General features: G+C 56.1%; 1 protein-coding gene across 3 annotated transcripts in view; it reads left to right on the top strand.

The window, feature by feature from the left end:
• The window catches only part of NISCH (nischarin), a 33,848-nt gene extending 18,325 nt beyond the window's left edge, over window positions 1–15,523 (top strand). Inside the window, exons 12-21 of one of the 3 annotated variants that reach the window (XM_036266291.1) lie at window positions 1,112–1,225; window positions 1,539–1,650; window positions 5,645–5,769; window positions 6,894–6,943; window positions 8,430–9,818; window positions 11,843–12,113; window positions 12,608–12,764; window positions 13,172–13,300; window positions 13,820–13,981; window positions 14,352–15,523. In XM_036266291.1, the coding sequence (XP_036122184.1) occupies window positions 1,112–1,225; window positions 1,539–1,650; window positions 5,645–5,769; window positions 6,894–6,943; window positions 8,430–9,818; window positions 11,843–12,113; window positions 12,608–12,764; window positions 13,172–13,300; window positions 13,820–13,981; window positions 14,352–14,962 (3,120 nt within the window). In that variant the 3' untranslated portion in view covers window positions 14,963–15,523. Of the gene's footprint in view, window positions 1–1,111; window positions 1,226–1,538; window positions 1,651–2,220; window positions 5,294–5,644; window positions 5,770–6,893; window positions 6,944–8,429; window positions 9,819–11,842; window positions 12,114–12,607; window positions 12,765–13,171; window positions 13,301–13,819; window positions 13,982–14,351 lie in introns of those variants that run through there. The other 2 variants (XM_036266292.1, XM_036266293.1) reach the window with 2 other exon arrangements.
• The last annotated feature ends 253 nt before the right edge of the window (window positions 15,524–15,776 follow it).

Below are 15,776 nucleotides of genomic sequence, written 5' to 3'. Positions count from 1 at the left end.
GCTGCAGCCCGGGAGGGCTCCCTGCGAACCCACAGGCACAGACTGAGTGTGGCGGGCTGTCTTTAATTTGTTAAAAGTAACATTGATTATTATAGGCAAGGGTCAGAAATAAGATATTTAATTTTTTTTTTTTTTGATTGACTGATTTTTTTTAGAGAGAGAGAGAAACATCAGTTTGTTGTTCTGTTTATTTATGCACTCACTGGTTGCTCCTCATGTGCATTGACCGGGTAGTGAACCTGCAACCTTGGCGTTTGGGGACGATGGGATGCTCTAACCAACTGAGCTACCTGGCCAAGGCCAGAAATGAGATATTTTTTTAAATCATGTTTCCTGGACAACTTCTGGCCATGAAGTCTGACTGCAGACCCCAAGGATGTGCCCACCTTTGCTAGTGTAGCCTAGCCCAGTGTCTGCTGCCTGCTGGGTGCATCTGGCCACCTGCCACCATGCCAGCTGAACAGGTCTTTAGCCAGCCTCAAGCAGGCCCCTCCCTCACTCTCCCAAATCCCAGGCCAGAAGATACCTGGAAGTCTGCATACTTCTCTCATCCTTCCCCATTCCACCCCTATCTCTTTTCGGCCCCAAATGCCCTTTCCTTCACAAGATGACATCTCCTCCCCTCCTGGCTCCAGGCCCTTGGGACCTTCCCTCATTTGACTTGACTACAGTGCCTGTTCCACACTGCCTGCCAGCCCACACCCCTCCTGCATTTGCAGGGAGGGGTGCCTGCTTTGCATGCCTTTGCCCTCTAGTTCCCCAGCCCAGAAAGCCTTCCCTGTGCCCTTTGCTGATCTGAGTTTTGCCATAATTGGGGGCTTTGTTCAAGTCACCACCTTCCCCCAATCCCAGCCATCCAAGAGGCCTTCTCAATGGACACTGTACCCCCAGCCCACCTTTTTGGAAAGGGACTCCAGCAAAAGACCAGGCAGTGTGAGACCTCACCGGGCCACTCTGAGGAACTCCCAGGTCACTTGTATGGGTGGTGAGGAACTCGCCTCCCAGTGGACTGAGCTTCACAGAGCCTGGCCCACACATTGGCAGGGCTCCTGTCATTCTGCTCTCACCATGCTGCCAGCCCCAGGCTGATTGCCGTTTCTGGATTCTGTAGGTCTGTCTGGACAACACAGTGACCACAGAAAAGGAGCTGGACACTGTAGAAGTGCTAAAGGCAATTCAGAAAGCCAAGGAGGTCAAGTCCAAGCTGAGCCACCCTGAGAAGAAGGTGGGTCGTTGGGAGGTGGGAGGAGTGGTAGAGAACAGCCCACCGAGAAAGGAGCTGACGCCAGTGGAACTGGACTGTGGGCGTGCTCAGAGCCACTGAGTCCCGGCGGCATGACCCTGTGCCAGTCACACCCATCTGTAGGGTGGGGGTGGTGACAGTACCTGCCATACAGGGTTGTGAGGGTTAGGCAAGACCAACTTCACCATCCCTGATGTTTGTGAGGACCTCTGTTTCTCCTCACCTCTGGCTTTGCAAGTTCTGTTCTTCCCGATCCTTCTCTTCTCTTCTGGGCTGACTCGAGAACTTCTCTTAGGTTGGTGAGGATTGCCGGCTCTCAGCTGCCCCCTGCATCAGACCCAGCAGCTCCCCTCCCACCGTGGCTCCCACCTCCGCCTCCCTGCCCCAGCCCATCCTCTCCAACCAAGGTAATCATGTGTGTAGCTTTCTGCCTAGCAGAGCTGCACGGGCCCTGCTGGGCCCCCCTGGCTGGGCTGGGGTTGAGGGGAGATGCTGGCACCTGCCTCTGGCAGGGTTCAGACACAGAGAGGGTGCAGTACTGTCTACAAGCCAGCTCCTCCTGGGGTGGCACATGGTGGGGATGCCTGGCCTGATTTCAGCTCTATTTGCTTAGTGAGGACCCCCCCACATTGTTCTGACACCCACATCCAGTTCCTCTAGGATATCACGGGGTGTCTAAGCAGCCCTGAGGCTGCTCTTTGAACAGGCTCAGGGCTGGTGGCTCATAATGACCCGCTCCCCTGAAGCAGTGTGGGTGGATTGGCTCCTTATTAATGGGAAGGCAGGCCTTGTTACTTTCCTGAGTTGGCTAACCTGATCCTTGCGTGGGGAGCTTGCTTTTATCATCACCTCATCTCTGTGGCTCAGGCCCAAACACTGTTGGGCCCAGACGGGCTGTCTAGGACCTATGGAAGACCAATCCCTTTCACCCACCCACTGTCTTAGCGTTTTCAAAGGGCTTTCACCTTTGAACCCAGGCATCCTCGGAGATGAGTGAGTGAAGCAGGTCCCATGAGAGTGTCTGCTGGCCCGGCCCCCACGGAAGAGGGGAGGGTGTGCCGTCCCGAGTGGAACCGAGGCTCGGGACACACAGGAAGGAACGCCGCCCGCCCACCCGGGCTCCTGGAGACGCAGAACTTGGTGTGAGGTCTTGGGAAAACAGTTTGACCCTATGTTTCAAGAGCCAGAAAAAGTTCCCACTCCTCGACCTGGTAACCCCACTGGTGGGGATTTTAATCTTGGTGGGGTAAGATAACGGGAAGGGGAGATGAATTGCTCACTGCAGCATTATTCATACTAGCAAAGCAGGGGGTGTGGCGAATGCCAGAAGGTGACAGGGAGATGAAGTGTGGAGCCAGTACATCAGAGGGGGATGGGAGGGGGAGGGAGAAGTGCCGAGGTGAAGGCAGCCTGCTGCAGGGCGCTGCGCCGCTCACAGCCTGGGTGTGGGAGCATTCGTGAGAGTGGACGGTGACCTTAGGCCCCAGAATGATTGTCAGTTTACTTTTGTAACACTTGACTGAGAAGTTTTTATTTTATTTTTTTACATGAAAGGGGCAGGAGGTTTGTATCCTATTGAAGACTTCCCTGACCCCATCTCCTGCCTTGGGGGTCAAAGCCCCGCTTGGGCCTCACAGCACTGTGGAGGAACCGCTTGACTAGGGTTCTGGGGGACAAGGAGATGCAGCTGGTCCTCTAGGCCAGGGGCTGGCTGGTTCTCGGTGTTTGTGGACTTGATTAACTGAGTGAGCAAGCAGAGAACATGCTGGTAAAGGGCAGACCACAGGCAGAGTGAGCGAGGCTTGTGCCCCCAGGGCCACAGCTGCAGGCAGCCCCCTTTGGTGGTGAAGTCTCTGCACCAGCCAGGCCCAGGCTTCAGCCCTCCTCTTCATTGCCCCCCACTCCTAGGGACACACCACCGAGTGGCTCACTGTAGTCTGTTCCCCTTTCCCAGCTGCTGGCCATTTAGGCCTTGTCTCCAGATTTGCACCTCTCATAAATAAAACTGCAGTGGATGTCTGTGTGTGCACATCTCTTTCCTTTTTGTGAAAAACAGGTCGGGCCCCCACCTAAGTACTTTCCTAATATCCCCTGTCCCATCCTCTGAGTGGCCCTGTCTGACCACTTGTTTGTACTAACCATGGTCCAGGAAGGAAGCAGAGAGACTATCCCCGTTCTCACTTCCTGGGCTCCAAACCGGGCTTGGGGTGGGAGGAAGGGAGGTAGTGGCAAGAAAATGTTGCTTTTTTTTCTTGCTAGAATGGAGGAATCCACAGATATTTGTGTTCAGCCATGTGCTGCTGGGTCTTGCCTGGATGGGCATGGATTTCTCCCATGTGGGAACAGCTTTGCTCCCAGCCTAATTCCCTAGAAGTGCATATATTTGTGAATAAACTGGGTGCCCGGGCCTGTGTGAAGGGGTGCTGTCCAGTGAACACCAGGTCTCTGGTCATCTCAGGAGCTGTTAGCCAGCTTGTTGGAGCCACGGAGATTGTGAGCCATGGGGGCTGATGTGTGCAATGCCAGGCTGGGTTCTCCAGGCAGGAACTGAGAGGAGGCCGTAGAGAAGTGGTTAGGAGCAGGCTCCTGGGGGGTCAGTCAGCTGCGTTTGTGACCCAACTTCCTTGGCCGTGTTCCCTCAAGCAACTTGTAGCCTCTGTGAAGCTGTTTTCTCAACTGTAAAGTGTAATCACCTACTTCATCAATTCTGAGATGCACACGATCCCTCTGAAATTGAGATGCACTTTCAGTCGGTGGTATCATGGTTGCTGTCAGCCAGCTGGTACTCATCATGGAGTCATGAAAACCTTCCATGGACACCTGCTAAGACCAAGATGGCACCGCATGTACGCATCTTAGACGTGATGAACTATGGTAAACAATAAGGTGTGCGTGCGCGGACACTAGAGAAGCACTGAGCATGCTGCTGGCTCAGCAGCAGTGGTCAACAAGGGCTTCCCTCCCACGTCCTTGTTGGGGGTCAGGATGACCAGGATAGTGCCCCCGACAAAGCCTGTATGCCCAAGGGAGAACAGGACGAATGATTTGGGGGCGTTTTGTAGAGGGAGAGAGATGTCTGGAGCAGAGGACTTTGCAGTGGAGGCAGTGTGTGAGGGGATCCTCAGGATGGGTAGGGTCTGAGTGTGTGAGGGAGGAGGAAAGTTCTAGGAGAGAACGGTGGGCTTATGCATATCTCTGTGCTTGCTGCCCTCCTGCCTGTGCAGAGTCCCTGCTGCTTTGCCGGGCAGGGGATGGGGGCATCTGGGCTTGGGCCATCGGCCTGCCTACCCTGGAGCAGAGAACCCGGGTTATGCGAGTCTTCTTGTCTCCAGGCAGCAGCTGAGCTGGACTAGGGTCCATGACTTCTGGCACTTGAACCGCTGGTGACTGGTGGTAAAGCCCGGCCAAGCCCTGGGCTCCTCCAGATTTTTGTGAAACAAGGGGTCGATCCAACTAGATATGCTTATGAAAACAATAAAAAAGACTTTACCAGTCTAGAAATGTCTGGAGTGAAATAATGGGCCCCGATGTGCTATATTCATAAAACAACCTCAGCAGGGTTTAAAAACATCCTGTGTTCCCATGATGCACAAGGCTGCATGTGCTGTTCATGGGAGGCTGACTAGGGGAGCGTCAGTGGCGTGTCCTGTGCCCTTGGGTGTCTGTGAAGCTCTGCAGAGATGTCAGATCCGTGTGGGGCTGCATTCAGTCATGTTGCTGGGGAGAGGCTCTAGGAGTGAACATGTTGAAGGCTCTTGATGGACATACTGCCAAACTGCTCTCCCAACAGGCAGGCTAGCTCACACCCCAGCGCCCTTCTCTACCCAGTTAGGCCAGGCCAGGCCATGCAGTCAGTCCAAACTTTGCCAAAGCGAGAGACAAAACTGGTGTCTTATTCTAGCATGCCCTTCTCTGATTATTTGTGAAGGAGGGTGAGCATTGTTTCATTGATATCTGTTGGCCATTGTTTTGTGGAATGTGTTTGCATTCTTTGCAGTCTGTCTCCTAATGGGATTTCCAACTTTATCCCCCCATTTCTGTCACCTGTAACAGCCTTTTATAGATTAAAGATATAAATGTTTGTCAAATATTACAAGTACTTTTTTCTCATTTTTTTTCACTTTTATAGAAGTTTAATTTTTATGTAGTCACAAATCAAATTCTTCCTTTCGATTTAGGCTCAGAAAGTTTCTCTCTACCCTGAAATTAGATAAGCAGTCAGTTCTTTCTTCAAGTTATTTTAAGGTTTCACTCTTAACATTTTATTCTGTAATCCCTGTGGCTGGGTTTGGAGGTCTGACTAGCCCCCGGCCATGCTGGAATCCCGAGAGCCCAGCCCCATTTGTTGAATGGCTGCTCTCCTGCCCCACTGTCCCACCCGCCTGCCCCTGGTCTCTCCAGGAATCATGTTTGTGCAAGAGGAGGCCCTGGCCAGCAGCCTCTCGTCCACCGACAGTCTTACTCCCGAGGACCGGCCCATTGCTCGGGGATGCTCTGATTCCTTGGAGTCCATCCCTGCGGGACAGGTAATGCCTGCCTCCTGCTTCTGGGGATTGATCACCTCTGTGCCAGCTCTCTGTCTGAGGCTGTCTGGAAGTAGGAGGTGGCCTGGCTAAAGTTGGGCCGATGCTGCCAGCGCTTGGTGTACTGTGCTTTGTGGTTAACGCCCTAAGTTCAGCCTCCATCCATCCCACTCCCCCCGCCCCCTGTCTCTCTTCACCAATTGAAACAGGCAGTTCTTTCTCACTGGGCCCTGCAGGGCAAAGCCAAATAACTTAGTTCTTGAGTGGACTCCCTTGGGGAAAGCAATTCAGAAGGTCCAGGAGGGAGGTGGGGGGATTGTTCGGGTTCAAAACCCATCAGGAAGAGTTCCTCCCCAGCTGCCTGGGCCATTCTGCCCATTCCTGCATGTCACCTTGGTAGTTTGGGGCACAGTATGACTGTGGCACCTCTGTGGCTGCTGCCAAGGGTTCTGGAGCTTCTTCATGTGTCCTGAGAAGAGAAGAGGAAGGCATGGGTGTGAGTGGCTTATTTGCCATGTGGTTGGGAGTGTGCTTGCTACCTAGGTCTCCCTCCGGCCCTCTTCCTTCAACACCGCAGTCATGGTCGTGAGCTCCTGTGGGAGCTTGCAGAGTCCTCACCCTGCCCCAGCACTCCATGGCACTCTCTTCCTTCCCCTCCCTGGGGTCACACAGCAGGAAGGAGGTTCCCTCGCCCTAGGTCTTCCCGTTGCCCAGAGACCACTGGGAGGGCCTTGCCAGCACTATGCAGCCTCTGTTCATTGTGTCTTCTGCTGACCAGTTACCAAATTGGTATCCTAGACCCTCTGGGGTGGCACAGAAAGCATGCGGATGTCAGACCCAGAGGCACAAACTGAGTGGCAAGAGGCTCTGGCCCAGAGTTGGGAACATAGGCTGGGGGCAGAAAGACCTGGGTGAGAATCAGCCCCGCTGTGCACTGATGAGATAACTGGGAGTTTCTCTGCCTCCAGGCCCCGTAAGCCACCCCAGAACGGAGCGTGGGGTAGTGAGGGACTTCCTGCAGGGAGGGCGGGCCACGGGGCAGGGTGCCTGGCTCAGGGTCTGGCACCAGTAACTGCCAGGGAATGGCTGTAGCAGGAGGGGACTGACCACATTTCCTTCTCTGTCAGGCACCTTCTGATGATTTAAGGGACATACCTGGAGCTGTCGGTGGTGCAAGGTAAGGAAGAGGTTAAGGCCTTCTGGGCTGTCTGTACACACAGCTGTGGACTAGTAGTAACTAGTGGGACTTTTTTTTAATCCTCATCCATTGATATGTTTTTATTGATTTTAGAGAAAGAGGAAGGGAGAGGGAGAGAGAAACATGAATTGGTTGCCTCTCACACGCACCACAGACCAGGGATGAACCCATAACCTTTTTGGTGTATGGGGTGATACTCCAACCAACTGAGCCACACCAGCCAGGGCATAACTAGTTGGATTTTGTTAAATATCTCTTCACAGGGGTCCTTCAGAACTATCTCTTGCTTTAAATAAACACAGATGAGAGAGCTCTGGTATGCTTCTAAATTTAAATCCCTAAACTTTGCCTAACATATGTTATCCTACACGAGGGGTCAGCAGATCAAGGCTGGTTTGGTCCACAGCCTGTGAGCTAAGAATGATCATTCCCTTCTTAAAGAACTGTTTAAAAAAAAAAAGATGTGGCCTGGCCGGTGTGGCCAAGAGGTCGCTGGTTCAATTCCCGGTCAGGGCACATGCCCAGGTTGTGGGTCCAGTCTCCAGTGAGGGGCATGCAGGAGGTGGCCAGTTGATGTTCTCTGTCATCAGTGTTTCTATTTCTGTCTCTCCTCCTCGCTCTCTAAAAATCAATAAAAAAATAATAATGAAAAAAAAAAGATGTGACCCTGGCCGGTTTGGCTCAGTGGTTAGAATGTCAGCTAGCGGACTGAAGGGTCTCCAATTTGATTCTCGGTCAAGGGCATGTACTTGGGTTGCAGGTTCAGTCCCTAGCCCCCTGTCAGGGTCATGTGGGAGGCAAGTAATTGATGTGTCTCTCTCACATCAATGGTTTTCTCCCCCCCCCCCTTTCCTTCCCTCCCTTCCACTCTATCTAAAAAAATCAATGGAAAAATATCCTCTGGTGAAGATTAACAACAACAAAAAAAACAATGTGGTTGGGTGGCCCCCAAAGCCCGCAGTATTTACTCTGTGACCCTTTGTGGAGGAGATTTCCCAACCCTGATTTGCACACTTTTACATGAGGGCAGTAGTGGCCAAGAGGAGCTTGCATTTAAATGTGAAGGTCCTAAGGACACCCCTTTCACAGGGTGCCCCTAAAGGGAACTGTTGTAACAAGAGTGCCCATGCCCTGGAGCACTCGTTGCCTTTGGGGCTTATGGCCAGCATCTGAATGACTAGTCTTTGTGACGCTTCTGTTGGGGGAATCCGTGCGGCGTGGGCAGGACTGGACTGGACCCCTGTCATCAGAGCCCTGGGCATGTGGACTCTGAAGAAACTGGGTGTCCCAGCCTTCTGGTACCTTGGCTCCCACCAGGCCTCTTGTCCTAGAATAGGCATGGCTATTTAGCAGGCTTGGGATACCCATGTGTTGGTTCCCTGGGACCAGGGTGTCGCAGCAGGCCCCAGTCTTGAGAAGTGGGCTGTCCCAACCCAGCATGTCACTCACGTAGCTTCTCACACAGCCCAGAGCATTCGGAGCCAGAGGTCCAAGTGGTGCCTGGGTCTGGCCAAATCATCTTCCTGCCCTTCACCTGCATTGGCTACACAGCCACCAACCAGGACTTCATCCAGCGCCTCAGCACACTCATCCGGCAGGCCATCGAGCGGCAGCTGCCTGCCTGGATTGAGGCAGCCAACCAGCAGGAGGAGGGCCAGGGAGAGCAAGGCGAGGATGACGACGACGAGGACGAGAATGTTGCTGAGAACCGATACTTTGAAATGGGGCCTCCGGACATGGAGGAAGAGGAGGAGGGAGGCCAGGGAGAGGAGGAGGAGGAGGAGGAGGGTGAGGAGGAGCGCCTGGCCCTGGAGTGGGCCCTGGGTGCAGACGAGGACTTCCTGCTGGAGCACATCCGCATCCTCAAGGTGCTCTGGTGTTTCCTGATCCACGTGCAGGGCAGCATCCGCCAGTTTGCTGCCTGCCTCGTGCTCACTGACTTTGGCATCGCTGTTTTCGAGATCCCACACCAGGAGTCACGGGGCAGCAGCCAGCACATCCTCTCTTCCTTGCGCTTCGTCTTCTGCTTCCCACATGGCGACCTCACTGAGTTCGGCTTTCTCATGCCAGAGCTGTGTCTAGTGCTTAAGGTGCGGCACAGCGAGAACACGCTCTTCATCATCTCGGATGCCGCCAGCCTGCACGAGTTCCACGCCGACTTGCGCTCCTGCTTCGCCCCGCAGCACATGGCCATGCTGTGCAGCCCTGTGCTCTATGGCAGCCACACCAGCCTGCAGGAGTTCCTCCGCCAGCTGCTCACCTTCTACAAGGTGGCAGGTGGCTGCCAGGAGCACAGCCAAGGCTGCTTCCCTGTCTACCTGGTCTACAGCGACAAGCGCATGGTGCAGACAGCTGCCGGGGACTACTCAGGCAACATCGAGTGGGCCAGCTGCACACTCTGCTCAGCTGTGCGGCGCTCCTGCTGTGCACCTTCTGAGGCCGTCAAGTCCGCTGCCATCCCCTACTGGCTGCTGCTCACGCCCCAGCACCTCAATGTCATCAAGGCTGACTTCAACCCCATGCCTAACCGTGGGACCCACAACTGTCGCAACCGCAATAGCTTCAAGCTCAGCCGCGTGCCGCTCTCCACTGTGCTGCTGGACCCTACGCGCAGCTGCACCCAGCCACGGGGTGCCTTTGCTGATGGCCACGTGCTGGAGCTGCTTGTGGGGTACCGCTTTGTCACTGCCATCTTTGTGCTGCCCCATGAGAAGTTTCACTTCCTGCGCATCTACAACCAGCTGCGAGCCTCGCTGCAGGACCTGAAGACTGTGGTCATCGCCAAGACCCCTGCGACGGCGGGCCAGTCCCAGAGCCCCCTCGTGGATGGCCAGCCAGCCGAGGACAGGGCCAGGTGAGAGCGCAGGCTTTCGGGGCGGGGGCATGGGGCTGGTATGTACCCAGGGAGTGCACATCTCTGTGTTTGAGACCACTTACCCCAAACCACATCTCTGAGCACCTGCAGTGTGTGAGTGAGTCCAGGGTAGGCCCAGCTCCTCAGCTGCCCCTCAGCTCCTGACCAACTTCAGCAGTGTCCTTGGCTCCCTCGGGCTTGGCACTGGGCTGCTCCCTCTCTCCCAGGGCTTCAGAAGAGGCCTAAGAAGGCTATCTTTTAACAAGGACAATCGGGCCCAGTCCCCTGGGTCTGGGTTCCTGGGCTCCTGCCACCGTTGCAGGCCAGGCTGAGGAGATGCCCCACCTTGCCTGGCCTTCTCTGCTCTGCTCCAGGCCCAGGAACACCCACCCTCTCCTCTCGGGCTCACGGGCCTGTGGCTGTCTCTCTGGCCTGGGGGACTGCTGTCGGCACCACCTTCCTTGGACACCCTGTTGAGAGCCACACAGCCCTTCTCAGGGAGATCTGGATTGCTGATGGGGCCCTCTTTCTGCATGTAATTTGGGGAATCCCTTCCAAAGAAGCCTGTTGGCTTATAGCAGTAAGGTCTGAGTGTGTGAGCTGGGTGGTCACTTCATGCAAAGCTCCTTTCTTCTGGGGGAGAAAGAGTGGCAGCTGGGAGCCTGTCCTGATCATTCCCTCTTCTCCACTGTGCTCCTGCCCCTGAGCCTGGACAGGACACCACTGGGCTCCCTCCTTTGGTTTCCCTGGGAGCTGCCTGGGGCTGGGATAGAGGGAGCCTTTGGAAGGTGTGGTCACCTCCACCAGGGGTTTGGGGGGGCCTGTGCCCTTGAGGGGGCCCCATCTCCTTTCACTGCCCCCTGGCTTGACATATTTTAGGGCTTTTCCTTCATTCGTCAGCCTCCTGTCTCCAGACATAGTCCAGCCCCCTTTCTCTTCTATCCTGGTGGACCGTGGAGACCATGTTCTCATCCAGATATCGTACAGGGCCTGCCTTCTCCCTCCAAGCTGCCTTCTCCCTCCCTCCCTCCCACCTGCCTCCTAACTGATGCTTCCAACCTTTTCTTGGCTGAATGGGGGGCCCCTCTTATGCCCAACTCAAGTCCTGTGTCCTTTGTAAAGACCCCTGATGCCTAGGTGCAGAGAACTTATGCCCAAGGTGACCCTGCACAGCTATCTCCCCTCCTCTCTGCACCTGTGCTAAGGCTTTGGTGACATTTTCCTGCCACCCCAAAGCCTGGTTGGAACCGGCCCACAGTGGGGACTCCACGCAGAAAGCAGGCCTCTGCGTCATCCCCACAGACGCGTCTCTGCCCCAGGACAGCAGGAGGACATGGGGCATGTGGCCCCATGCAAGCTCAGAGCCCCCGGGGCCTGACTTGACAGCCGGACTGTTCAACTGAGAAGACAACATCTCAAGGACTTCCTTCAGCAGGGGCACAGGCGTGTAGGCATGTGGTCTGGTTACAGGGAGCTCCCCAACTTCCATGAGCGTTAAGGTTCTGAGTGTTGTTTGATCTAGCACTTGGAACAGACCGGTGGAAGCCTAGTGTGGCCATGTGCACTGGTGGCCAGGTTGGGGCGGGTGGAGTCTGAGTCGCCTGAGGAGGACCCAAAGGCAGACTGAGGGGTGATTTGAGTTTTTGGTTCTCAGACCTGAGTGCGCCCAGGTCCTAGCCCTGGGCACCTGGGTTTGTGCTCTGAACTCTGGAGTGGCATTTCTGAAACCTCTGCCAACTTCTCAAAAATAAGTTTTTGGCTTGTGGGCTGTCTCATCCCTGGGGTGCCAGATGGCCTATCTTGCCCCCATCTGCTCATCTCCCTCCAAAAGGAAGGGCCTGGGTCCCTTTTCTCTGCTGTTTTGTCTTCCCATAGAGAATGAGTGCTGAAATCCCCAGGGACCCCAGAGGTGGAGTGTGTGGGATACACGAGTTCCCCCCACACTCTGAGGTTACGCATGTGCTAGGAATCTTCGTGTGGGTCTGCATCTTCATATAGTGTTTCTGGCGGGATTGAATATGCAGCAGGGACCAGCTGCCCCGGGAGGCCCCGGCAGACGTGCCAGTTCCGGCCCCGGTGGAGATCCCAGCTCTGGCCCGGGCAGAGGCCTCAGCCCCGAAGGAGAACCTGGCGCAAGCTGAGGCCCCGTCCCAGTACCCAGGCGAGCACCTGATCCAGTCCATCTCCGAGGAGAATCAGATCCCCTCCCACCTGCCCGCCTGCACATCGCTCCGGCACATCGCCAGCCTGCGGGGGAGTGCCATCGTCGAGTTCTTCCATAGCAGCATTGCCGAGGTAGTGGCCCGGGTGCTGGTCTCACTGGCACTGGCGTGGAGAGGTGGCGCGGTTGGCCCTGGAGACTGGCAGAGCTTGTGTTGGGGTCAGCCTCAGAGTCTCTGACTTCTCCGAGCTGGCTCTTTCCCCGGCTTCAGCCGTTCACAGCTTTGAGGGTCTAGGTTGGGAGGTCCTGGACTGCCCTTTCCTGGCTAGTTGTCCTGTCACTGCCACCCCCTGCGGCCACTCCTATCCTCGGGCCCCCGGCAGATCCCACTGCACACCCATCTCCCACCCCTCACTTCCTCTCTGCTTCCAAGTTGATTAATCCATTGACAAGATGTGATGATGGTTGAGTCTCCCCATCCAAGGCTGTGGGCATGTCACTGGGGCAGTGGGGCTAATGGAGGGTGCGCCCTGCCCAGAGGTCTGTTTTCAGGCATAGTCTGCAAGAGAAGCTGCGTACTCTGCTGCCCTGCTTTCCTGCAGGCCCAACCCAGCCCCTTTGTGTCCAGGTGGAAAACGAGGAGTTGAGGCACCTCATGTGGTCCTCGGTGGTGTTCTACCAGACCCCGGGGCTGGAGGTGACCGCCTGCATGCTGCTGTCCACCAAGGCCGTGTACTTCGTGCTGCACGACGGCCTCCGCCGCTACTTCTCTGAGCCGCTGCAGGGTAGGCTCGGGCCCGTGCCTGCGGAGACAGGCTCCGTCTTAGAGCCGACCATGTGGCCTCAGACCCAGTCACTTGGAGAGGGGTGGGGGCTAACAGCACTCCCCCTCCCCACCCCTGACACTGTCATGAGGGATCTCAGGCCAGGCGTGAAAGCACCAAGCCAGGACCTTGTGAGCACCTGGGCATTAGCCATGATGAGGGATGGAGCAGCCTCTGCCCCTCGGGGCCTCGGGCGCAGCTCAGACTCTAGAACACATTGCCCATGGGGCCTGTGTGCATGGGAGTGGGGGGCCTCCTGAGCAGGCCAGGCCAGCCAAAGGGACCCACTCCTGCAGGACTCCAGCTGTGCACCTAGGCCCCTCCTGCTCACCTGGCACAGCGGCCACCACCGTTTTTCTCTGTCACAGATTTCTGGCATCAGAAAAACACTGACTACAACAACAGTCCCTTCCACATCTCCCAGTGCTTTGTTTTGAAGCTCAGTGACCTACAGACAGTCAACGTTGGGCTTTTTGACCAGTATTTCCGGCTGACAGGTGAGTGAGCACTGCTTTGACCTATGTTAGTGAAAGCCAGCGGGCTTCCACCTCCCGTGTGTGGATGCGTATCACAGGCAGGGTCATCTCCGCTCCCAGCCACTTCACTGGAGCGGGAGGAAGCAGCTTCAGGGACTGCTGAGAGGGCAGAACTCGCCGCCGGGCTCAGGGCGGGGGGGCAGAAGCAGTGAGGTGCTGAGCAGCGCCGGAGGGCAGGCAGAGAGGGCCTGCTCTCCAGGGCAGGACGTTTCTGACTCACACTTCCTGAAGAGAGAAAGCTAAGCTCTTTCCCTAATGCCTCTGCATCCCCTTCCAGAAAAATGTCACAGCCCTTCCGGCCTGAGAAATGGCCTTCTCTTTAGGCCCCGTGATGCTTTCCCACATGGGCCTTCCTGTCTCTGGCTCTGTGGTCTTTAGGTCCAGGCTGACCTGCTAGGGACTAGAGATATAGCTCCAGGGTCAGGGACAGGGCTGGGGGGAGCAGCTGCCTGCAACTGTGACCAGCACCTTTTCCCACAGGCTCCTCCCCAATGCAGGTGGTGACATGCTTGACTCGGGACAGCTACCTGACACACTGCTTCCTTCAGCATCTCATGGCTGTGCTCTCCTCCCTGGAACGCACGCCCTCTCCTGAGCCTGTCGACAAGGATTTCTACTCCGAGTTTGGGAACAAGACCACAGGTAACCTGCGCGGCCCAGGCTGCAGACAGACAGGCAGTCTGGCCTCAGCATCCGCAAGGGCGGCAGCATGCCCAGAACATCTCTGCCTCTAGCTCACGTTTTCTCTCGTCCTGCTCAGCCAGCTAGGGTTTTCCATGGCCGAGTCTCCATCCCAGCAAACCCTCAGCCATCTGGTAGACGCACCTCAAGTGTCTGCTCTGGGCTTCCTGTCGGTCTCTCTGCCTAGGTGTTGGGGCTTGGAGTGCTCTTGCCCACCTGCAACAGATAGCAGCTCGTGCTGCCATCTCTGGGTGGCATGCGGCCACTGGCACTCCCAGCCCACCACAGACCAGTTCTAGGCTCCAGCACTGGTGGGCATCTCTCTCTGCAGGGAAGATGGAGAACTACGAGCTGATCCACTCGAGCCAGGTCAAGTTCACCTACCCCAGCGAGGAGGAGATTGGGGACCTGACCTTCATCGTGGCCCAGAAGATGGCTGACCCAGAGAAGGCACCGGCCCTCAGCATCTTGCTGTATGTGCAGGCCTTCCAGGTGGGCACGCCACTACCGGGGCGCTGCAGGGGCACGCTGTGCCCCAAAACACTCCTGCTCACCAGCACCGAGATCTTCCTTCTGGACGAGGACTTTGTCCACTATCCGCTTCCCGAGTTCGCCAAAGAGCCGCCACAGAGAGACCGGTACCAGCTGGATGATGGCCGCCGTGTCCGGGACCTGGACCGTGTGCTCATGGGCTACCAGACCTACCCTCAGGCTCTCACTCTCGTCTTTGACGATGTGCAAAGCCACGACCTCATGGGCAGCGTCACTCTGGACCACTTCGGGGAGGTGCCGATGGGCTCAGCCAGAGCCGACCAGGGCCGCGAGGTCCAGTGGCAGGTGTTTATCCCCAGCGCTGAGAGCCGCGAGAAGCTCATCTCTCTCTTGGCCCGCCAGTGGGAGGCCCTGTGCGGCCGGGAGCTGCCCGTTGAGCTCACTGGCTAGCCCAGGCCCAGCTGGCCGCTGCTGCCCTCCGTGTCCAGCCTGGCGTCCACTCAGTGTGGGGAAGCAGGCTTTCTTTGTTCTTTTAGAAAAGATCTCCCTTTTGGTACCTTCATTTGGTTGTCCTCCCACAGAATGTGAACATACGTGTTCAGTTGATTCTAATCTGGGAATGAAGGTGCCGGCCCCTCCAGGGCCTCCTGTGCCATCGGCCCTCCGTGGATCTGTGGCCTGCCCCTGGGGGGGTGTGGCCAGGCCCAGCAGTGTCATGTCTTCTGTCGTAGGACTGTTGTTAACATGTGGCGTCATGGGTCCTGTTGACTTAAATGTCTTTTCCTGAAATGTCAAGTCCAGCCTTGTCAGTGTGGATGTTGTGGGCATTCGCTGCTGGCCATGCAGCTGGCAGCAGAGTGCACACTGGGTCCCACCCTGTGCAGTTTTCCAAAGTGGAGGCTTCTCCTGGTCCAGACAAGTGGGAGGGCCCCATGGGCAGAGCCCTCGTCCTTGGGGCTGAGAGGGATGGGCCAGGGCACCTACAGCTGCCAGCACCACGCGTGGCTCCTGTTGCCTATTTTCTCTGTTCCAATAAAGTAGAGTTTGACATAGTCTGGGTTTTTTTTTTGTTGTTTTTTGAGAGGAAAGGGGAGAGGAGAGAGAGAGAGAGAAACATTGATGTGAGAAACTTCGATCGTCTGCCTCCCACATGTCCCCTACTGGTAATGGAGCCCACACCTGGGCATGTGCCCTGACTGGGAATCAAATTGGGTCCTTTTGGTGCATGGGACGATGCTCAGCCAACCGAGCCACACCAGCCAGG

Source organism: Molossus molossus, unplaced genomic scaffold (assembly GCF_014108415.1).
Source record: "Molossus molossus isolate mMolMol1 unplaced genomic scaffold, mMolMol1.p scaffold_m16_p_18, whole genome shotgun sequence".
Lineage (NCBI taxonomy): Eukaryota > Metazoa > Chordata > Mammalia > Chiroptera > Molossidae > Molossus > Molossus molossus.
The sequence above is the reverse complement of the archived record's forward strand: the minus strand, read 5'-3'. Positions and strand labels throughout refer to the sequence as shown.